The sequence below is a fragment of the Coffea eugenioides genome, chromosome 11, assembly GCF_003713205.1.
Source record: "Coffea eugenioides isolate CCC68of chromosome 11, Ceug_1.0, whole genome shotgun sequence".
NCBI lineage: Eukaryota > Viridiplantae > Streptophyta > Magnoliopsida > Gentianales > Rubiaceae > Coffea > Coffea eugenioides.
Window position 1 is genome coordinate 39,260,366 of NC_040045.1, and position 25,205 is coordinate 39,285,570.

Consider the following 25,205-nt stretch of genomic DNA (forward strand, 5'->3'; position numbering starts at 1 on the left):
ATTACCGTTAGTTGTCAGATTAATAGTTTATGAATCAGTCTGTTATGCGCCCGAGCACATTATATACCATTTTTCTCGATCAAGGAATTTCCGGCAGCAATTAAGCGTGCTTTTGATACTGATGTATTGCATAAAAAAAGTGTGATGTGTTTGGCGTTGTGCCGTTGATACATTCGGTGATTGGCCTATTTTGATATCCCAACTCCTCACTTTCATGCAGAGCCAGGAGTTGGTGACTGCCAATCCAAGAATAGCTGTCATCTGGGAGCACTATTCACAGAGCACAGTTAGGTGCTCTGGCACACCCCTTTTTCTGCCTCATCTATTTTCCCGTCTTTTTTTATACTAAAAGAATTTAAGATTTACAAATGTATGAGCACAATCTTTATTTCTTAATAAGTGAATTTTCACCTTCACTAGTTCATATTTAGACCTTCACCTCATTTTATGATTTTTCATACTTAAACGTTAGGGATAATTTAAGAAACCTCCCTTGAAATTTTTAACAATTTCAGTGCTTTCTCTTGAGATTTTAGAAATATCTCTTACCTCCCCTATCGGCTATTTGGGATCCACTGATTACCTCATTGATGCTCAAATGGCGTTATTACCCTTATATCATAGGAAATTTAACATGGTTATATGGAGAGAAATAATTTAGCCACTTGTACTAAATTAACCATTATTTGAAATGTAAAAATTTTGAAAATCTTGAATACTAAATTTTATAATGATAATTGTTAATATTTTAAAATTTTTTTCTATATTTTAGTAGTTCTTGTAATTTCTTCCCCCAAAAAAGATTAAAATTTCTATTGAGACATTATTATTTCATAAATTTTTCATGAAAATAACAAGATGAATATGAAAACACACATGTTAAAATATGTTTACAATTAAATATTATTAAGTTACAAATAAAATGTAACTATACATAATCTATTTTTTCCTTTCTTTTCCAAAATATTTGGTATTTTTTTATTTTCTTTGTATATGTAATTCAAACAAGATGTTTGAAAATTATTTTCTTTTGCTTTAATTTACTTGTTTTTCTATTAAAATCATTTCCTTTCTATTAACCCAAACATGCTTGAAAGTTATTTTTTTATTACAAATGATGAAAATTTCTTAGTAATCATGTGAAATAATGGACCTCATAAGTAAAAGAACTAATTCAAAGAACATAACATATTTTAGCATTTTTTTATTTTTTATTTCTTCTTTTTTTTTTGAAGAGATTTTTTTTTCCAAATCTTGTTCAAAATCTTCTGAATTCTAATACTAAGAGTTTCAAATTCCAATACAAAGAGAACGTGTAAATATTGATTCCAAATTAACAAAACTTCCTCTCTAATTCTTTAATTCTACTATTTATGCAATTCTATGGAAAGTAATCATTGTTACTGAATTTTACTGTGCTTATGCTACTGTTATAATATTCGTCACTTATATTGAGACTCTCAAACTTTAGGTCTCATTTGGGTTGCAACTTTTTAGAGTTTTTATAGAAAAATATGTGGTATCAATGTGATATATATGAAGTAAAAAGATGATTAAAAATATGTAAGAAAATTTTTTTCACAAAAATAGTAACCCAAAAATGCTTTTAGTCTTTATTTTCTATTTTAACTAATATTCCCTTTTTTATTATAAGTCAACCCACTAGTAATAAGGTGAAGGGCACTTTTGGAATGAAATATTCTTCTCACTCTTGAAATCATTTTTTTATTGTTGATTTTTTAGAATTGAGCTAATTTGTTACAAGAAAATTAGTTTTAAGGGAGGTTAGTGATTTTTTTAAAATTTCAAGGGATCGCAGTGAAATTGTAAAAAACCTCAAGGGAGATTTCTGAAATTATACCTAAACGTTATTATGACTTGATCAAGTGTGTCTTCCATCATAAATATATTTTCCAACACATTTTTTTTATCTTCTCAATCACCTTTTTAATTTACACACACACACATATATATTACATCGTAAAAAGTACTATAATAATTATTTCAAATAATCTCCTATCCAAACAATCAACATGCTGAATTTGAAGTTTGGACAGAGGTTTTCTTATTTTTTGTAAAAGAGAAGTATATTCTTGTAAATCTTTTTTTTTCCAATGTTGATTGTTGCAAGCTTAAAGCCTCACTATTCAACCGTTGCGAACCATTCCTCAGCAAATGCAGCCTTCATTCAAGAAAAGGCCATAATTGCTGCAAGGCCGCTTTTGTCCGTTTACTATACCATCTTGAGACTTAAATCAGGAAGTACATAGAAAAGAAATATACTGTAGTACTTGTTACTGTAGAAAAGAAATATACTGTAGAAAAGAAAGTAGTCATTGTTACTGAATTTTACTATGCTTATGCTAGTGTTATAATATTCCTCACTTTAATTGAGCCTCTCAAACTTTAGGTCTCATTTGGATTGCGACTATTTAGAATTTTTATAGAAAAATATGCTGTACCAATGTGATATTTATATGAAGTAAAAAATGATTAAAAATATGTAAGAAATTTTTTTCACAAAAATAGTAACCCAAAAATGGTTTTAGTCTTTATTTTCTATTTTAACTAATATTTCCTTTTGATTATAAGTCAACCCACTAGTAATAAGGTGAAGGGTACTTTTGGAATGAAATATTCTTCTCACTCTTGAAATCATTTTTTATTGTTGATTTTTTAAAATTGAGCTAATTTGTTATGAGAAAATTAGTTTCAAGGGAGGTTAGTGAGATTTTTAAAACTTCAATGGATAGCAATGAAATTGTAATAAACCTCAAGGGAGGTTTCTGAAATTATCCCTAAACATTATTATGACTTGATCAATTGTGTCCTCCATCATAAATATATTTTCCAACACACTTTTGTTTTAGCTTATCAATTACCTTTTTATCTCACATATATATCACATCATAAAATTTACTACATAACTATTTCAAATAATCTCTTTTTTTTTTTTCAAATAATCTCCTATCCAAACAACATCACGACAATCAACATGCTGAATTTAAGTTTGGACAGAGGGTTTTTTTTTTATTTGCAAAAGAGAAGTATATTCTTGTAAATCTTTTTTTTCCAATGTTGATTGTTGCAAGCTTAAATCCTCACTATTGAACCGTTGCGGCCATTCCTCAGCCAATGCTGCCTTCATCCAAGAAAAGGCAAAATCGCTTTTGTCCATTTAATTAACCATCTTGAGACTTAAATCAGGAAGTACATAGAGAAGAACTATGCTGTAGTACTTAAGAGTCTCATACCGCATTCCCAAGATCTTGTTAGTGGCAATTGCATAATGTACGTCCTATGCATTAAAACAGCATATTACTAATACAATAGCATGTAAAAATAATATCTTAATCGTGGGTACTAATATAATATCTACATATTAGATTTGTATATTAATACTAGTTTATTTAGGCCTCAGGCGTTGCGTGAGGGTGTCCAATTTTGCTTATGATTTTAGTGGAAAATGTGGAATATTTAAACAGAAGTAATATGTAGTTGTAGCTAAGAAAGTAGCGCTCAGTTTAGGTTACAAAATGCCTGAGCAAGGGGCTCTTAATAAGCTGTAGACAAAACGAAGTGTGGTGATTTGGTAGCTGGCAGTAGTAGATTTGTCTGCTTTCTATTATGTACATTGTTAGCTGTTAGTTAGCTTTGCGGTGCTGTGCTTGGCTGGCTATGGTTTCTGTTAGTCGCTTTTTTGTATTGCCTGAGCTTTCTGCTCCAGTGTTTTTATCTTGGAAATGCTCTCTATTCATCAGAATCCTGTGAAGCTTGATTGGTAGTCCTCTCTTGTGGTGAAGATTGATTGTTGGGTGGTGACTTTGTGAAAAGAAGCAATAACGGGCAAGCATAATAAGCAACGAAAAAATCCATACAAAATAGCTCCATGCATCCAACAAACGAAGCTGATAACAAAAGCTTCTTCAATCCAATAACTTACACTTTCACTTATAGTTACTGAATCCACACATGCAAAGGCAAATCTCCACTAATTTCAAAACCTGGGCTAATCACCCATACTTTCAAGTTGATCTAACATGCAACTCTATAGACACATTCTAAAGACAACACAATTTCGTAAAAACAAGCAGTTATAGGTGACCATATTACGCAAACAAAGTTTTCATACAAAATTCCGAATGAAAACAATGAATAGGCAAATGCAAAAGGAAATAACAATAAGAGAGCAACTTACCAACAGTATTCAAAGTTAGCACAGAGCAACTGGAAAGCAGAGAAAGTATATATACTTTAATACCTACAGAACGTGCGAGCCATATTATTGAAATGAAAGCAAAACAGCTGACATGATCTTCATTTTATAGGAGAAATTTGAGGGCTTTGATCACAAGGAATTCACAACAACGGACCAAGAGAGTGCCAACAAAGAAAGCACTAAAGAAATTAAACAAAGCATGCAAAGTTGCTTATCACTTAAACAATAGACACCTAAGCCAACCATTTTACTGTCTTGCCAAAAAAGGGCATTAAAGTAAAAACAACCCACAACTAACAAACTTCAGCACATTCACTTCACTGCCATGTCAGCAACAACATTTGCAAATTTCCAAGGAAGTCCACGCACTAATGGTGCCCATAGAGGACCTCAGGTTACTGTACTTAACATCAACTCCCATCTTTATATTCTTAGGATTTCTGTCTTATTCGTTGTTCGTTGTTAAGTGTCAACATCTGTTGTGCTAATTCAAGTCATTATGACACGATTGTCACTCACAATGGTCGGAGAGCCAACCCACTTGAAAGTTGGGACTGCCCCAAAAAATAAAAATCACAATGGTCGTCTTTCTGTCTCTGTCATTAATCCTAGTATTTGAAGGGGCAGTCTCTGGAGTGAAGAACGCTCAAAGCTCTTCAGCTACGCATATACAAAGAGAATGGAAGAAGGGTTGTTAGTAAAAGAGAGAGAAGTGAAGGCAGAAAGGCTAATATGGGGACTTATAGGCCAAGAAATGAAGAGACTTTGCTGCATAGCGGGACCTATGGTGGGTGTGACTCTATGCCAGTTCTTGGTCGAAGTTATATCTTTGATGATGGTTGGGCACTTGGGTGAACTTTCACTTTCAAGCTCCACCATAGCCATTTCTCTTTGTGCTGTTACTGGCTTCAGTCTTCTTGTGAGTAGCCTTTACTTTGCCTCTTTTCTTGGCCTTATTGTTTTTTTATATGCTTGTTTTTACATGTGAGCTGCTTCTACTTTCTATTCTATTTTCTGTCACCATAGCATTTCTTGTCACAGTTTTTTCGTTTGATATGTTCGAGGCAGAAGGAATGAAGGGTAATTAAAACTTAAAATTCAGTCCCAATCTTGATTAAAAAAAAAAAGTCTGATGATTATTGATTAAAAAAATGTTTACAAGATTTAGCTTCACAACTATGCACTTCTTTATGCTTTTCCTCCTTCCCTCTGACGATATTGTGAAAATTTTAGATGTTGTTGCTTTGAATAAAGTGATTATTCTCTCTCTTTTTTTAAAAAACATCTTACAAATAATTGAACGATGTTACCAGTACAGTAGTCCCAATATGGTAGTGCTCCAAGTCAAATGAATAAGGATTTTGAAGGTTGAATAGAACCATTAGTATTGTTACGTATTGAAAAATCATTAGCTTTATCCAAGGATTTCTCATTTTCGTTTTATTCTTCGTTTTTCTTGTCCTGATCAGTGAAGAGAATAGAAGATATGACTGTTGAATATTTTGATAGCACGAGTCAAAGAACTTTTAGAATTAGGAATGTCATGATTGGAAAGAATACTTTGCCAAATTCCCGTGGAGATACTTTTGTTACTTAAATATCCCCTTTCAATTTCCTGTTGATTAGTAGTAGGCAGTAATGGTGTACTTTGTTGTAACACTTCAGCTTGGATGATAAAGGTCAAAATCAAAGTGGATGATAATTTTTGCCATCGGTGGTTGATTAAATAAATCTTAGCAATGGTTGAAAATTGACCAGCACCATTTACACCTTATGCAGCAAGATAGAGAAGTAGAATTGTCAAATTTTGCACAATGCAGGTAATTGGGATTTAGGGCCACAAGATAACAGAATTACATGTCTTGATCTTTCCTTCTACCAATCTAAATTCCTTAGGCATTTTCAGAAGACACAAGGAAATGGTTTTGCTATCAAAAGAGAGTATAGAAATGTGAAAAAGTTGAATGCTCTTGCTTCTTCTTTTTTTCATTTTGGTAATTCAGAGTACTTTTTGCTAGTTGTATTAGCAAGGATGGTTGGTTATTTATGTGCATACAGTCACTTTGAAAAAGAGATGTCACCTTCTCTTTGTGGTAGCACTGCTTTCTGACTTTCAGTGACAATACAGGGTAAAGCACTTAGGCAGTTGTGACTTGTGGAACCATTGTGTGTAGCATGGTTAAAAAGAAAGACGACGTTTTACTATGCTAAATAGAACTTTATGTTAGTGGAAGTATGACCCATTTTGCCTCCATAAATTAGAAGTCTTTGGAAGATTTTATTTTGGTAGCAAAGAAACGAAAAAGGAAAAGTGTTCTCCATAATTATTCATTTTATAGGTGATGGATAAGTAACTGCGGAATTGTACTTCATAGTCACCTGTTATGCAGGAATATGAGTGTCAACTTTCAGATGGTCATGGTAGAGAAAAGTAAAAGAAGAAGCCTTCACCATAATTTTTATTGTATAGGTGATAGCTAAGTAACTATGCAACTCAGCAGCTCTAATCATCAGTTGTGAGGGAAGATGAATTTCAACTTTCAGATACATGGTCTTGCCCAAAAATTTCGCTTTGCTAACTTTTTTCGGAGATTCTGTGACATTTGTCCGTTATGATCATGATGATGAAAAGCGGAAGCAATTACATTCATATGCTTACAGCATAGAGAATTGAAGATGCAAAATTTTCAAGACTATTGCTGCCATCTTATATGTGATTAGAAGATTCCTGGCATGACAAAGAGTTCTATTAAGTACCCCTGAATACAACTCATTAGAAAACAAGTATCTACATATACAACTCTAGAAAAGCTGTGTTTTTCGGTTTGCTCAATGCTGCCAGGCCATTTAATCCGGTGGGGATTATGAACATGGCTGGTTTTCGGAAGAACTGATGGGGAGATGACCGTGGGAGTGGCAGTGGTGATAAATGGTGGTGGCTTTAATTTGCAAAAGTAGACCCGGTATAGTACAGAAATGACTAGGAGTAGTACATTTGGCGTAGATGCGTTAATTTGAAGATAAGATTAGTGACTTACTATTGTAGGAAATATAGTAAATAACTAATCTAAACTAAACAAATGCAGAGACTTCGAGGTGAAAACACTTTCCTTAAGGTGTTATTTGCCTCTATATTAGACAAATTACCTCTAGAATACAACAAAGTTTAAGAACTATCAATGAAAAAAGTGATTTAATTCTGTAAAAGTCCTACTATTTTAAAGAATTGAAACACCTATCCAAGATACTATCAAATGATGCAATCCTTATTGAATAGGTGTATAGATAGTTAACCATTTAACAGATATGTCTGCCAAATGTAACTGTCATTAATTACCTCTAATTAATTATCTAAAATAAATATTTTAGACAATTAATTAACACCCTACCCTAATAAAAAAGCCCCAAGGTCCAAGGTGCCCCAAGTGCCCAAGTGCCCTTGTCAAGAAGTTTTATATATCTTTCAATTCATATTCAAGTGTATGAGATATAAACTGAAATAATTTTCCCACCAAACTTTCCCCCCAAACTAATATTTTGGAACAAGTTTGTTAAGGAAACAAGACAAAGATATATATATATATATACACACACACACACACATATAGACAATGAGCACTCTATCCTCTTTCAATGTGAGACAATAAACTTCAACTTTCTCATTAAAAATTAGGGAGAATTGTAATTTTGGTCCCCATGCCAATCTATAGTGTATGCACGGAATTATCCCCAATCTATTTCAAAAAATAATTTTGGTCCCCAATCTATTCAATTTTGCGCTAAAGTGGACAATTGACGGAATCCCTTCAATTTCAATCGGAACTAAGTCACGTGAGATCACGTGTCGGCACCTAAAACCTCTTTTTCAATTTTTTATTTCTAAAATACGTTTTTTCTGGTGGTTTGGCTTTTGGCATGGACACTTCTGTCCCTTCAACCAGATCAATTTCCTCCTCGCCAATTCTTTTCCAATCAAAATTCTGAATTAGAAATTCCAAGGCCAAACCCACCACCCGCTGTGCTAGGCTAGAACCAGGGCAAGATCCTTCCCATCCCAAATGGAATCAGCTTTGATGGCTGAACCTGCAAGCCTTCGGATCTCTCTGGCTTGAAGCTTGTTGGATCATCCCATACGTTTGGGTCCCTGTGAACTGCCCATGCCTTAATTAGCAAAATTGTGCCTTCGCGGAATATTGTATCCCCCAATTTTATAGTCATCGGATGACTCATGTGGCACTAGCATTGGTGCTGCTGGGTACAACGGAAGTGTTTCTGAAATAATGTTATGAAGATAACGAAGATTGGATAGATCATGTTCGTCGACCAATCGATCAGTCCCTACTTGAGCATCCAATTCAGCTCGAGCTTTCTCTAGCACCTCGAGATGGTTGAGCAAAAGAGACAAGACCCATTCTATAGTCACCGATGAAGTGTCTGTTCCAACTGTAAGCATGACCTACCAATTTTAATTGAATGCTTATTCCAGTTCAACGGTGAAGAATGGCTAATAGGGAAAGAATATACTTACCAGTATAATCCCTTTGATGATTTGGTCCGTATAATCCCATTGATTTCCAATTATTATCATCTGTTCTTTTATCTCGGTTGTTTGCTTGCTTGCTTATGAAGTAGTATTGCTGCTGCTGCTGCTGCTGCTCCTGTTGTTTGTGCAGGAGAGTTGAATTGGGTCCGTCTCTGGCATTGATTACAGATTATCTCCATTACTAATGGAGGCAAGAACGAGACTTGGACTTGGAGGCCAAGCTGAGCTTCTTACTCGTGCCATGGGTTTTGGGGATTTGAAGGCAGCGGCCAACAAGAGAAATAATTTGGATTGTGAGATTACCCTTTGTATGTCTTTGTTTAATAAGACAAAAGGCAAGAGAAACCTGAAAATATTAAAAAATGTGTTTTAGAAATTAAAAAATTGAAAAAGGGGTTTTAGGTGCCGGCACGTGATCTCACGTGACTTAGTTCCGATTGAAATTAAAGAGATTCCGTCAATTGTCCACTTTAGCGTAAAATTGAATAGATTGGGGACCAAAATTGATTTTCGAAATAGATTGGAGATAATTCCGCACATACACTATAGATTGGGAACCAAAATTACAATTCTCCTTAAAAAATTATTACCAACAATCCCCCACTTAGTTTTTAATGAAATTAAATCAGCACTTATATTATCTTGCATAGAGAAAGGTGTTTGTGACCTTAAACCCTTTTCTTAGTGTAAGTATTTCACTTGTTCTAACAAGTCATAGTGGCTACGTAGCTTAAACCATAACTTTAAAGTTAAAACAGAAATAGCACCCACAAGATTATATCCTTTTCGGAGAATAGTTTCGGAAATGATTTTTAGCACTTTTACTGGCCGTGTGCTCCATCCTAGATTCGTGATCATTTACAAAAGAAAACCCCCACTTTTGCTATGAGCGGCACCACTCCCATGATCATATAGGTGAAGTACATTTCAAGCCTTTATTACCAAAGCACTATGAAACCATTTTTAACTTCATTAAGAGCATGATACTCTGCCTCTTAAGCATCAAACTGCACTAGTACCTTGCAATGGTATAATACAATTTCTAGTGCTCACAAATACTTATTAGTAACTTGTTATTACCGTTTAAACTTTTCATCTAGTGTTAGTGCTAGAACAGAGATTGCGTTACCATTACTAGTAGTTTTAGACAAAAGCTTTTAACCCCATTCCCAATGACGTTGCTTTCATTACATCTCTTCAGGGAGCATTAGTGAATAGATCCGCTAAGTTGTTGAATGATCTAACATACACCACTATGACTATGTCATCATTTAATAATTGTCTGACATATTCATGTCTTAGGCTTATATGTCTAGACTTGCCGTTATATATTCTATTTAACGCTCTAGACATAGTGACTTCACTATCACAATGCAAAGAAATGGCTGGCATCGATTTCGGCCACAACTCGATGTCTAACAGTAAGTTTCTTAACCATTCAGCCTCTTTGCATGCAGCTGCTAAGGCTACAAATTTAGCCTCCATGGTGGAATGAGTTATGGCAGTTCGTTTCTTTGATACCTAAGAAACAGCTCCTTCACCCAATGTAAAAATCCATCCAGAAGTAGACACTTTGTCACATACACTGGTTACCCAACTTGCATCAGTATAACCTTCAAGTACAGCCGAAAATTTGTTATAGGAAAACTCTAAATCTTTTGTCCTTTTAAGATATCCAAGCACTCTACCTATAGCTTTCCAATGTTCTATACCAGGACTCTTAGTATAGCTAGCGAGTCTGCAAACTGCATATGAAATATCTAGCCTAATACAATGCATAGCATATATTAGACTACCAATTGCACTAGTGTACTCTAATTAAGCAATTGGCTTTCCAGAATTTTCAAACAACTTAAAGTTAGGATCATAAGGAGTGCTTACTTTTTTCACCTTCAAATGTTGATACTTGTTCAAAACTTTCTCAATATAATGAGATTGACTTAAGAATAGCCCCCGCTATGTTTTTTAACTTTAATTCCTAAGATAATATCTACTTCTCCTAGAGCTTTCATATTGAATATGGAAGATAAATACTTTTTAGTTTCTTCAACGCTTTTGTAATTAGTACCAACAATTAGCATGCCATCCACATATAGACAAATTATCACACCATACTCTCTAGTAAACTTGGAATAAATGCACTTATCAGCATTATTATATTTAAAACTATTAGAGAGTATAGCAGATTCAAACTTTTGATGCCACTGTTTAGGTGCTTGCTTTAAACCATACAAAAATCTTATCAGTTTGCAAACTTTCTTTTCATTTCTAGGTAGAACAAAGCTTTCTGGTTGATCCATATACACCTCTTCATTTAAGTCACCATTTAAAAAGGCCATTTTTACATCTATTTGATGTACACACAAATCAAACATTGAAGCCAATGCTAATAGTACTCTTATAGATGTAATTTTGGCCACTGGTGCATAAGTATCAAAATAATCGATTCCCTCTTTTTGCCTAAATCCTTTAGCTACTAACCTTGCCTTAAAAGTTTGTACAGAACCATCAGTATCATATTTTTTTTGAAATACCCACTTAAAACCAATTGACTTAGAACCCAAAGGCAAATCAACTAGAATCCAAATATGATTACTCAATAATGAATCCATTTCATCATTAATTGCCTTTCTCCAAAACGATGCATCTTTTGATTTCATAGTTTCACTAAAAGTTTTAGAGCCATCTTTTACATTTAACAAGACAGGAATCTTGTCAAGTAGAAATTGTCTATCGCCTTCAACTGAGAAAGCAATAGCTTGTGAATCTATAAAATCAGAGGATAAATGTTTTTCCTTCCACTGTCTTTGACTTCTCCTCAATTCACTTGGAACGTCGCCTACATTCCTTTTATTATTAGTAGAGAGTCCAGCATTGGACATGGGTAGTGGCTCTTGACTTGAATCCGTACTCATTGTCGAATTATAAAAAAATTTATCATCTAAAAATTCGACATCTCTAGATTCCACAATGACATTAGAATCTAAATCTAGCAATCAATATGCTTTTCAATTTTCAGCATAGCCTACAAACACACTTTTAAGTGCTCGAGGTTCTAATTTAGTTCTTTTATGATCAGGGACTCTATAAAAGGCTATACAATTCTAAAATCGAAAATACGTCAAGTTTAGTTTGGTTTTCCACCTTTCCATAATTCATATGGTGATATCTTGGATTTAAGCAAAGTTACTCGATTATGTATATGACAAGTAACCAGTAAAGCCTCTCCCCACAAATTTTTAGGCAGTCCAGAACTTATAATCATAGCATTTATCATATTTTCTAAAGTTCTATTTTTTTTTTCTACCAAACCATTTTGCTGCGGGGTATATGGTGCACTAGTTTGGTGTATTATCCCATTTTCTTCACAAAATTGAGAAAAATTAGTAGGGAAATATTCTCCAGCTCTATCACTTCTCAAAATTTTAATTTTCTTTCCTAGTTGATTTTTCACAAGATTTTTGTAACACTTAAACATGTGAAATGACTCATCTTTCATTTTCATCGAGTAAACATACGCATATCTTGAATAATCATCAATGAATGTGATGAAATACCTATTTCCTCCTCTTGTTAGAAACCCATTTAATTCACAAACGTCAGAATGAACAAGATCTAACAAATAATTGTTTCTTTCTGCTTTAGGAAAAGGTAATCTGGTCATTTTTGCTTGTATGCATGTTTCACATCTTTTTTCAGCATTATCTTTAAACGAAATCAACCCATGTTTAGACATAAACTGCAAAATTTTATGATTACATGTGCTAATCTACCATGTCAGAGAGAATATGAAGCATCTACAACATACGCAGAAATATTATCTTTATTGATACATAGTTTGAACATTCCATCACAAAAGTATCCCTTGCCTACAAATACACTATTCATAGAGAAGATAACCTTATCAGACTCTAGTATAGCCTTTAGCCCCTTTTTGTTTAAAGCATCAGCCGACGCAAGATTTTTCCTAATTTCTAGAACATGAAGTACATTGACCAATATAAGTTTCCTTCCTAAAGTAAATTGCAAGTCTACACTTCCTTTGCCAAGAACCTTTGTTGTATTATGGTTTCCCATCAATACTTCATGACCATCAGGAACTTCTTCATAAGTCTTGAATTGGGACTTATCGTTACAAACGTGCACAGTGGCACCAGAATCATAGCACCAGTTACACGATTTGGTTGCAGCAGCCATATGCAACTCAGAAATCATGCCAATGTTCTAATGTGAAACCATTGCAACAATCTCAGTAACTTCTTGTTCAACCAGATTTGCATTTTTGGCATTGTCTTTCTTTTGCTTTTTGTTGCAATCTGCCTTACATTCACGCTTGTAATGTCCTTTTTGCCATACTTATAGCAGACTCTATTCTTTTTCTTGTTCTTAGATGTATTTGCTTCTGGAGACTTTCTTTTGGAACCAGAAAAATTCTGTGAATTCTTCTCACTTAAAGCATTCACTTTAATATCAGATTCTGTTTGCTTCTTTTGAAGATTTCTGGTATCTTCTTCAATACCCAAATGTTTCAGAATCTGATCTATAGTGAATGTTTCAGTAGTGTGGAGCAACTTTTTCTTATATCATTCCAACTGGTTGGAAGTTTGGCTATTATTGCTCCAACGTGCAAAGATTCAGATACTTCCATAAGAGAAGAATTTGATCCATAAGAGAAGAATTCTCAGTGATACGAAATTCAAAATATTGCATAATCAGAAATTTGTCCACACCTTGTTTCATCGTATTATACTTGTACTCCAATGCATTTCAGATTTCCTTTGACGACTTGACTGCAGTATACAGATCATACAAGCGGTCAGAAAGAGTATTCATGATATGTTCTCTGCACAACAACTCGTCCTCTTCCCGTTTCTTGCGTTGTGCCTTGACTTCATCAAAATCATCATCTTTAGGCACTGGAATTTCAGGAAGTGAAGGATCTAGAACATAAGCAATCTTCAAAGTTGTCAAGAAAAACGTCATCTTATCCTTCCAACGTGAGTAGTTAGTGCCGTCGAATCTGTCCAACTTGACAAAGTCCTAATTCATCACTTTGAAAGCGGATTCAGAACTTGACTCCATTGTTGAGAATAACACCTTAAGATTGTAGGAAATATAGTAAATAACTAATCTAAACTAAACAAATGCAGAGACTTTGAGGTGTGAAAACACTTTCCTTAAGGTGTTATATGTCTCTATATTAGACAAATTATCTCTAGGATACAACAAAGTCTAAGAACTATCAATGAAAAAAGTGATTTAATTCTGTCAAAATCCTACTATTTTAAAGAGTTGAAACACCTATCACTACAAGAAAATTGTTCATCAGTGACAACACAAAGTCATCACAGAACATACAAATATCGTCACAAATACCTTTTATTGACGACTTTTTGATCGTCACAAAGTCGTCACTAAATCCCCGTCGGTAAAAGTAAATAGTGACGACCTAAAATGTCGTCACTAAATAGTTGTCATTAGTGACGACTTTAAGTAAAGCATTTTTGACAAAAGATCAAGTCGTCAATAAAACACTTCCAGATTGTCGTCACTAATGACAACTATTTAGTGACGACCTGATTGTCGTCACTAAATAGTGGGCATTAGTGACGACAATCCGGAAGTGTTTTATTAACGACTTGATCTTTTGTCAAAAATGCTCTACTTAAAGTCGTCACTAAAAAGCACCGAAAGCCATTGTATATAACTATTTTACTGACAACAATTGTTGTCACAAATGTAGCTTAGATTTAGTGACAATCTCTGTTGTGACAAGGAGTTTTTATTTTCTATTTTGTGACAACTTTTTTTTGTCATTAGATAATTTCTCAATAGCTTAATAGTCATAATTTGGTCTGTAATCATTGCTAAATCGTTGATTTTAAACAAACCATACAAATAAACATGAACGATTGATAACCAAAAGTATTTGCATTAGATTACATGGTAATAATATAGCATTCTCAAATGCCAAATTCAAGTGTACATTACCCAACTAATGCCTACAAAAATAACATTTGTCCAAAATATCACTTGTACATAAGGTACATTTACAAAAGCAATCACAGTTTAAGAAATTGAAGAACATCTAAATGAACCACTCCATGAGCAAAAGGTAATTTTGTCTTCAACATTCTTCAACCATAACCATAGATATCTTCCAAAAGCTAGTATGAATAGCATTTATCTGTCATAAAAGAGTAAAAGAAGTAAGTAAGGGGAGGAGTACAATAATAAAGAACAAGTAATGAGACTTAGATTATTAAGACAAAAATTACAATTCATTAAGAACCTCATATAATTTGGGCCCACATATTACAACACCAGCAAGAAGTTAGAAATCACAGTCCAATCTATACAAATACAACACTACATAAGCTCAACTAAAGAGCTCTCTAAAACAGTTTTTTTTTATTTTCTTTCTTCTTCTTTAAATAGCTCAACTTATTGAACAATTAAATTGGACTCTCACAGTAATTATTGTTTACAACTAGAATCGATGCCTGCTTGCAGCTTTTCCTGCCCCTTCTCATACATTCAAGGGAATGGGAAATGATTGTGGAAGTAGAAAAAGTAGACAACTTTCCTACAAAACATTCATAACATACCGCTTTGACGCCAGCTTCTTGCACGTATGCAATATCAGCAGGTGTAAAAAGTCCAGACTCACCAACGACCTAAAGATTTTGAAGACAGGAAAATGAATACATTGGTGATTAGACAAAATAATATGTAATGAGGCAGTCATGTGCCTCTGTCAACAATTTAACAAAGAAGGAGAAATCTTAAAGGGCATGAGAAAAGTGCAGAAATAGGATACTCACAATTATGCCTCTTTCTCGGATTATTCTCCCACGTTCTCCTTGAAGAAGATTTTTAGTATTGCTGATGTCAACCTTAAATGTTTCTGCAGATAGACAAAGCTAAATTAACTTGCAAGACTCCAACAAATGACTTGTACTGATTCTGTAAGCTACTCATTGCTCTTTTAACATTTTTTCTAAGTTGTGCATTTTTTATCATCTTCATCCTTGTTCTTTTCGGATTTATAGCTTGTTTCCACTCACCCATCCTCAAGATGAGCACCTTTACCCATTGTTACCTAACTCATTTTTTCCTGACTGACTGTTTACGAACTACCATTCTAAGAGAAAAAGGTTATATCATGCAACCATATTGAATATCAGCACTAAGCAAGACGAGATATAACTAGGAAGAGTATCCAGCACCAGATTTTGGCATCTAGCAATCGGTGCCGTGCAGAAGTATGTCAAAGAAGTTAATTCCTAGAAAGTTTAAAAAAAAAAAGGGTAGTAGGGGATTGTCATAACAGAATTAATTTGTTGGTATTATTATTTATAGCATCACAGTGCAAATGATATACACTTCAGCAAATGATTAGCTACTTGAAAATATTTAGGCCTTCTCATCGATGTTAGTAAGAATACAAGGAACTAATTTTTGTCCAAATACAGCTACAATCGAATGTAAACTTGATAGCAGCTTCAGAATCAAAATATCAAGGTATCAAACTTTAAATGCACAATCAAGAAGGAGAAGATTTAAATGATCGATATAGAATTTTCTTTAGAAACATACCGAGGTTACGGTTGTTTATTCCAATAAGTTCAATCCCATCAATCCCAAGAACACGATCCATCTCCCTCTCATCATGTACCTAAAAAATGAGATATGACAAACAAAGGTCAAAATCATTGATACTTCAAACGTTTTACTTGACAAGAAAAACAAAATAAAACCAAAATCAGGAAAAAATAAAACCAAAATTGCTTCAAGTAAAGTACCAAGATAATTATTAGACAGCCTTCATGAGAACAGAAGGACCACTAACCTACATATGTTTAAAAAAGAAATTTTTTCTTCATGAAGAAGACGAAAAACAAACTTGAGATATCATTACAGATTTTTGTTGATATTCCGATTTTTGTACAAATCACAAACAAGAAAATGAAAATTACCCTGACTTAAACGTCCTAAATCTAACACTAAAAGTGAGGAGGGAATTGAGTTCTATTAATTGTTAAGACAGCAAAAGGAAAGAAAGAAGAAAACAATAACCATACCTCCACGAGTGGTGTTAAACCAAGCAATTTGCAGATCTTAGTCATGTATTTGATATCAAGATCTGGTAAAACAGCAGCAATTAACAGGATTGCATCTGCGCCTTTTGTGCGAGCATAGTATATTTGCCAAGCGTCTATAACAAACTCTTTGCATAACAGAGGGCACTGCACATGTAAATTGTTTCAGCAATCACTTTCAAAAATAATACTTCGAGCTAATATTCAGCAGAAATATGCATCAAGAAGAAAAAAAATACCTTCACTCCTGAATTCCTTATCTTCTCCAAATTCTCAAAGCCTCCCTTATTTTATGGAGCACAGAAACAAAAAAGTAGTGATGATAATTAGCAGTAAGAATTAACTTAAAAACAAATACATTGACTTGCAGAGACAGGCTTATATGACCCTGAAGAAAAAAGTCACCAAACGACTGAAGAGTTTAAATCCTTACTTGAAAGTATTTCTAGTCTGTTAATACACTGAGGCATGCTGCTCCACCTTTTTCATAGGCCTTAGCAATTTCAACCTGTTATAATAGACAACCAAGAATTAATGCAAACAGATAACACTGTCAACATCTTAAGAATTGTATTCAGATATTATAACCCACAGTAACCTATTCAATTAACCACTGATAGAGGAATAAACCAGCAAACAGCTATAGGACCAAAAGATTCTCTAATCAAACCAGAACAAGGAGCTTTTATATAATATAACTAAGTCTCCCTGTATGAAGCTTCCAACTTATTGATAACTGTAATCTGCCATACAAGCCTTTTAAATTCTTACAAAATGATTTAGTTCCAGTTCTTCCTTATCTAATTCTCTGCTTTAGTTCCTCACATACTGACCAATCTACTCCCATTATACTTACAGAGCCATATAAGATCAATCTTTTTTGCACGGCAAAAAAAGAGCATGCAGTCAAAACTCATATGCTCTATTTTTGTACAATCAAACCTCGTAACATATACAAATTTTGACCATGAAGATTGTAAGTGTTCAGTAATGCACATAATACATGGGATTTCAAGGTCAAAGAAAACGTTACAGGGGAGGGAAAAAAAATGAAAAATAGAAGCAAGGGCAATGCACAATGACAACTGCATACCACTGAACAGGTACTTCTAGCTTCTGTGCACCACTCTATTGGCAGCAGAAAAGTCTCGCAAAAAGAGAAGAGGGGGCAAAAAGGAAAAAAGGCATGCATCTGTAAGGACTTGAATACAAGGCATAGACCTTCTCCACCAGCCTCTTTAACATCCATTAAAGATAAATTTAGCATCTCCTTTTAACAAACTTAGAATCTGGAGTATCTTGAGGAAAAAGGGGACTTTCAGCATAATCAGTTTACTAACAAGAAAGACAGGTTTTCAAATTGCTCATATCTTTTAAGGAATACGTGACTTTGAACTAAATATGAGAACATCCAATTCCAGGTTAGTGAAAGTCCTTAAAGCTTCCACTGATGGCTATGCGCTTTACAATTAGCCTGAAATTGACTCATCACAGTTCCTAATGTCCTACCTGAGCTCGGTCAAGTAAATTGAAAAACAAACCATAGCTAAATGAAATTGTGGTCACCGGCTAAGATCAGAAAGTCATTTAGTGATGTGATAATATGTAGGACAGCCTGGATTAAAAATATTGTAGAATATGTATATCTAATATCTCCATAGAGTGGTTTAATAGTCTAGTGCCACTTAAATGTTAGAGTAATCAAACGAGGACCATTTATTCAAAAGCAAAACGTTAAACTTATTGTAGAAAAATTAGATTGTTAGCTTATCTATTTCTTCAGTGATTTTTAGAAAAGAACAAAAATTAGATTGCTGGTTCATTTTTTTTCTTGATCATCCTAACTGGTATTTTTGGGAAAAGAATAAATATATACACTGTTTAACATGCATACTTCTGAGAATTATACTTGAATAAAATATGACCGATTTGACTTTATCAATTTGTCAACTAAATCCATAGCTTATGCTCCACTTCGGAGGATTAATGCTGTACATAATCAATATAACTATGCTACTTATTAAGCCATCAAAAGTGCAGATTTCAGATATAGGGTGTTAATTTAACCCTTCGATCCCTATATACAAAAACCAGAATTTTCTTTTTAAAAAAACAATACCAGAATTTATTGCAATGCAACTGAAAATATTAGACAAAATAGACCCACTGAGACTAGAGTCTTGGTTGCTGCTAATTCACAAGAACTGGGCAGTGGACATAAATGATTCCTTCGTCCATTCCCTCAATTTCTGTCCCCTTTCATGGCAACCTTATCGGATAAGGGGATATATACCCAAGAAAACGAAAAAGATTTTGGTCACGGTTACACCTAACTCTCAACCAAGACATGTATTACGTAATTAGCAATAGGGCCACAAAAATTTAATATATCAGTATTTCCAACGACAGCAAACCAAAACCATGGAAGCTCAAAACTTCGCTTACTGGGTAAGCCTACAAAAATTAATTGCGCTGTCAATGAAATAACCTTGAACTACTCACCTAATTGGCCAGTTATTTAAACAAAACTCGATCCCTTCTCTCGGAATGCCCAACATAGAATTCCATTCCAATTTTCAACAATTCTGTCTCCTCCCTCTTTAATGCATTCCAGAAAATAAGGAGCACTGGCTCCTCGGACCATCCTAAACTACCCTAACCTGTGGTCAGATAACCCGAAATATTGAAGCTAAAACAAGTAGCTACACAGCTTAATCCAGGCGACTCAGTAGCGATAACAAAAAGGATCTTACATATTAGGGATTTGGAAAAATTGGGGAAAATGTATAGGAGAGAGAAAAATGAACCTTTCCAATGAAAACCTTGTACTTTAATGCTGGACAGCCATGGTGATGCTAGTGAGAAGCCAGAGAACGGATTTGTTGTGTGGGTGAAAGTATCAGGCCGTGCGGAAGCTCTGTTTTGGTGCTTAGTGCTCTGTTTTGCGGAAGCTTTTGTTTACTTCAGCTCGGTGAAAGTTTGTCTCAAGTGTTCCGTTGCTTTAAGTCAGACCAAGTGTTCCGTTGCTTTTGTTTTCAGAATGTGTTCCGCTGCTTTGGTCTTTGCTTTGCTTTGGATATTGTTTTTGTTGCGCGGCACTTTCACTATGATTTGATCAAAATTTTGACTTCACTCATTTTCCCTCCATTTGATACCAAAAATCATGTTTTTTTCTAGATTTGTAATATGGTTTGAACCATAGATTTTAATGCTATAGTATTATTCTTTATTTTTTAGCAAAAAATAAAAATTTTCATCAACATAGGTGGCAAAAATTGTTAATTTCATATAATTGAAAATGTACTTTTATAATTTGCTAATATTTTATACTAATTTCTTATAATTGCAGCACTAAAGAACATCTTGTAATTGAAAATAATTAAACTCAAATTATATGGTTATAACATAGTTTCAATAAAAATAATCATTTTCCCAACATTTGAGACCAATCATCATGCTTTTTTTATTTTTAATTTGGTTTGAAGCATAGATTTTATTGCTATAATATTATTCTTTATTTTTTAGTACAAAAACACAAATTTTCATCAATATAGGTGGCAAAATTTGTTAATTACATATAAGTGAAAATATACTTTTATAATTTGTAAATATTTTAGCCCTGCAATTTTTTATAATTGCAGCACTAAAGTACATCATTAATTGAAAATAACGAAAGTCAAATTCTATGGTTATAACAGACTTTCATTAAAAATAATCAAATGCTATTAATAAGACATTATTGTTAAGTCAAAATCAAAGAAAATTTAGTGATGACATAATGTTATCACTAATTTATTCAAGATTATAATGACAAGAAAAGTCGTCACTAATTAAATTGCTAGTTTTTAATATTGTCAATTGCTAGTTTTTAATACTTTTGTGAAAATATTGATAATGGTTGAGAAAATTTTGTTACATTACTGCAAGTGATAAATGTACTTTTGTTCTTTTTCAAACATTTATTTTAATGTTTAATTTTGTTTAAAACTATTGTACTAGTATAGATTTGCATGACAAACCTTAAGTTCTCAATAGTTAAAAAATTCATTACAGAGAAAACACAAAGTAGTAGTTGCAAAATGTGTATAAATTACAGATATTTTAATGTGTATAAATTACAGTTTATTTTAATGTTTAATTTTGTTTGAAACTATTTTACTAGTATAGATTTGCAAGACATAGATTTATGGGTAATTTCTTTTTTTTTTTCCTTTCACATATTTAATTTATGTTAAATACAAAACCTACCAGTTTCCCTTTCATAAAAATATTAGTGCAACACTTTTTGAATTTTACTTACAAACATTTATGTATTTAACATAAATTAAATGATTCAGAGTGAAATGCCCATAAAGAGCAGAATATTTGTTCATGTAATGGAGGAAACCCACAAAGAGTTGGTACTTTATGGGCCATTTCTTTTTTTAAAAAAATTTAATTTATGTTGAAAAGATAACCTGCCAGTTTTCGTTTTGTAAGAAATCAGTGTAACACTTTTTGAATTTTACTTACAAACATTTATAAATTTATCATAAATTATATGTTTGAGAGTAAAATGCCCATAAAAAGTTGGTACTTTGAATAGATAATGCTCATTTGCCCATAAACTACACTCCCTGAAGGCTATTTTGTTAATTACTTTGTAGTACTTTGTTATTCCTTTGCTAATACTACTTGGCACGTAGTACAAAGGATAAATCTGGCATAAATTTCTTATTCCATTGATAAAAAGACCTGGCTGCCTTATAACTATTGTAATGAAAGATATATCTTTAGAGTTTATAACAAATTATTACTTAAGTTTGAGAAAATTATAAAATATTTATGCATAGTTTATCAAGATACCATTCGCAATTTCCTAATAAAAAATAGGGGCTAAATTGTAAAAGCTAGGGTGCCATGATAGAAATAATAAAATTGGTGTATTACATATGGGGGTTAAATTGCAAAAGTTAGAGTGCCATAGTAAAATTAATGAAATTGGTGAATTACATATGGGGCTAAATTACAAAAGTTAGGGAGTAATAATAGAATTAAAAAAATCGGTGTACTACATATGGGGCTAAATTGTAAAAGTTAAGGTATCATAATGGAATGAATGGAATTTTTTACAACATTTGGGACTAAATCGCAAAAGTTAGGGTGGCACAGTAGAATTATTGAAAGTGACATAGAAATAAGTACTTTAAACAGTGACGATTAATTCTTGTCACTAAATCCGAATCGGTAGAGTGACAGTGACGATATTACAAGTTGTCACTATATAGATCATTTTAGTGACAACGTTTTTCAAGGTCGTCACTGAAAACTTAGTTGCTTTGAGCAATTATGACAACTATACTTGTCGTCACTAAACAACCACGTTTTGTGATGACTTTTGTCGTCACTAGAAAATGTTGTCACTAATGACCATATTTCTTGCAGTGTAGTTTGTCACGAAAATAATGGGTCGTCACTAAATATTTAGTTGCTTTGATACAATTGTGACAACTTTAAGTGTCGCGACTAAAGAAACTCCTTTTGTGACGACTTATTGTCATCACTACAAAATGTTGTCACTAATAACTTTTTTTTTTGGTGATCAGTGACGACAACAAAAAGTCGTCCGTAAATAGGCCAAGCAATAGTGATGATGTTCTTAATGTCGTCACTATTGTGTGTTCTAAACACTCCCGCGCTCTTACTAAATCTTGGCGGGAATTTACTAGTGACGACTTTTCTAAGTCGTCACAAATGAGTTGGCTCCCATTAGAGGTTTGTGACGAGTTAGAAAGTTGTCAATAAAGGATCACAACTTTGTTTCGTCACAGAGAAAAGTTGTCACTGATGACCAATTTTCTTGTAGTGTATCCAAGACACTATCAAAGGATGCAATCCTTATTGAATAGGTGTATAGGTAGTTAACCATTTAACAGATATGTCTGCTAAATGTAACAGTCATTAACTACTTCTAATTAATTATCAAAAATAAATATTCAGACAATTAATTAACACCCTACCCTAATCAGAACGCCCTAAGGTCCAAGGTGCCCCAAGTGCCCAAGTGCCTTTGTCAAGAAGTTTTATATATCTTTCAATTCATATTCAAGTGTATGAGATATAAACTGAAATAACTTTCCCACTTAACTTTCCCTTTAAACTAATATTTTGGACCAAGTTTGTTAAGGAAACAAGACAAGGATATATATATATAGACAATGAGCACTCTATCCTCTTTCAATGTAAGACAATGAATTTCAACTTTCTCATTACAAACTATTACTAACAACTATGAGTTCGTGAAATGATTCTAATCAAAATGGACAATTCATTTTTTAAACAGTCAGGGATGGCAAGTGCTCTCGAAACTCTATGTGGGCAAGCTTATGGAGCCCAGCAATATCTAAAGCTTGGAACCCATACGTATACTGCTATCTTTTGTCTCCTCATTGTTTGTATCCCTCTCTCTATCATCTGGATGTACCTGGGAAAAATTCTCGCTTTGACTGGACAAGATCCTCTGATTTCACATGAAGCTGGAATATTTGCCACCTGGCTTATTCCAGCACTCTTTGGCTATGCAACTCTTCAACCACTTGTTCGGTACTTTCAAATGCAAAGTCTGATTTTTCCCATGCTCGTAAGTTCCTGCATCTCAATTTCTTTCCACATACTCATATGTTGGGTGCTTGTACACAATTCTGGATTAGAGAATCATGGAGCTGCATTAGCTATTGGTATTTCAATGTGGTTGAACGTAATTATTCTCGGTTTGTACATGAGCTGCTCTTCTTCCTGTGAAAAAACCCGTGCTCCAATTTCAAGGGAGGTGTTATACGGAGTGAAAGAATTTTTCCGCTTTGCTATTCCTTCAGCTGTCATGATATGGTAATCTCCATGTTTGCATCTATTTTAGTGCCTCAGAAATGAAATATCTTTAGGTTGTAAAGGATTTGGCATTGATAATTGCAGCCTTGAATGGTGGTCATATGAAATTTTGATTTTGTTATCAGGCCTTCTGCCAAACCCACAGCTTGAAACATCTGTCCTATCTGTCTGGTACGTTCTTATCACCCTTCAGGAAGAAACAAAGGGATAAATTGATCTTGATGCAATAGCCTAACTTTTCATTGGGATTCTGTGAACAGCCTAAACACTATTGTTACACTATATGCAATACCGTATGGACTTGCTGCTGCAGTAAGGTATGTTGAACACACGGGAATCCATTTTTGCTGGTGTCTCTTTGGTAAATGATGAAAATATGCTGATGTTAACTGTTCATTTTGTTTTTCTTCAGCACCAGAGTTTCAAATGAGTTAGGAGCAGGAAACCCAGAAGGTGCTCGAGTTTCTGTAGTTGGTGTGATGGTTCTTGCTGTCACAGAGGTGATAATAGTAGATGGAGCCCTCTTTGCTAGCCGGCATGTTTTTGGCTATGTTTTTAGCAGTGACAAAGATGTTGTGGATTACGTCACAACCATGGCTCCCCTAGTTTGTCTATCTGTTTTAATGGATAGTCTACAAGGAACCCTTTCGGGTAAGTTTATTCTCTTTTGTTTTGCTTTCTCTGCATTGTTATATTGGAGGGAAAAGGGAAGAGGGGATTGAGGTTGGATAATTGGCTGCTGTTGCCTTGTAATCCAATTGCTTCTTTCAGGTGTTGCAAGAGGATGTGGCTGGCAGCATATTGGAGCCTATGTCAATCTTGCGTCATTTTATCTTGTTGGAATTCCTATTGCTCTTGCATTAGGTTTCATGGTAAAGATAAGAGGGAAAGGTCTTTGGATCGGTATCCTATCCGGTGCTACTGTACAAAGTTTACTGCTCTTTATTGTAACAATATGCACAAATTGGGAAAAACAGGTCTTCTGTCTGACATTTTTCTTAAATCTGTTGAGCTACTTAGACCAAATCTGGAAATGTTTTGATTCTCTTCATCACTTAGAAGCCTTCAACTGATGCAGGCAATAAAGGCACGAGAGAGGCTGTTCCAAGAAAATGTTTCAGCTGAAGAAGGACTAATGTGATACGAAGAACCTACTGGTAATTTGAACAACTTCAAGCTGTAATTGAAGAAATTACAGAAGAATTGGATGATAGTTCTCATTGGCACCATAATCACAACTTCAATATTGACTTCTTCCATCTTTTGCAGCAAGTTGCTGTAATCCTGTTATGCCTTTGATGGTTGTATGAAGCTGGAGCTGAGGACTGTTATTGCCTAGAAATTGCTAAGGATTGTTATTGCCTAGGAATATATAGCTAAGGACTGTTATCCCCTGGGAATAGCTGTTCTGTTGCTGCTCCTTTTGGGAGGTTTAGAGACAGGTTAGTGACTGAGAAGTTCCTGTCTGTTTGTA

General features: G+C 33.9%; 1 protein-coding gene and 1 long non-coding RNA gene across 2 annotated transcripts; one reads left to right on the plus strand and one right to left on the minus strand.

The window, feature by feature from the left end:
- The first annotated feature begins 4,898 nt into the window (after window positions 1-4,898).
- Window positions 4,899-25,068, plus strand: LOC113753808 (protein DETOXIFICATION 12-like). Its single transcript, XM_027298051.1, has 8 exons — window positions 4,899-5,138; window positions 23,187-23,731; window positions 23,816-23,902; window positions 23,992-24,048; window positions 24,144-24,382; window positions 24,503-24,708; window positions 24,810-24,888; window positions 25,001-25,068. The coding sequence occupies exons 1-7, from the start codon at window positions 4,899-4,901 to the stop codon at window positions 24,870-24,872; spliced, it is 1,437 nt and encodes a 478-aa protein (XP_027153852.1). The 3' UTR covers window positions 24,873-24,888; window positions 25,001-25,068.
- Window positions 16,860-19,786, minus strand: LOC113753809. Its single transcript, XR_003465084.1, has 4 exons — window positions 19,672-19,786; window positions 17,298-17,372; window positions 17,104-17,148; window positions 16,860-17,011 (listed from the first exon to the last, which is right to left on the minus strand). It is a non-coding gene; the product is annotated as an uncharacterized LOC113753809 (long non-coding RNA).
- Window positions 25,069-25,205: the final 137 nt, after the last annotated feature.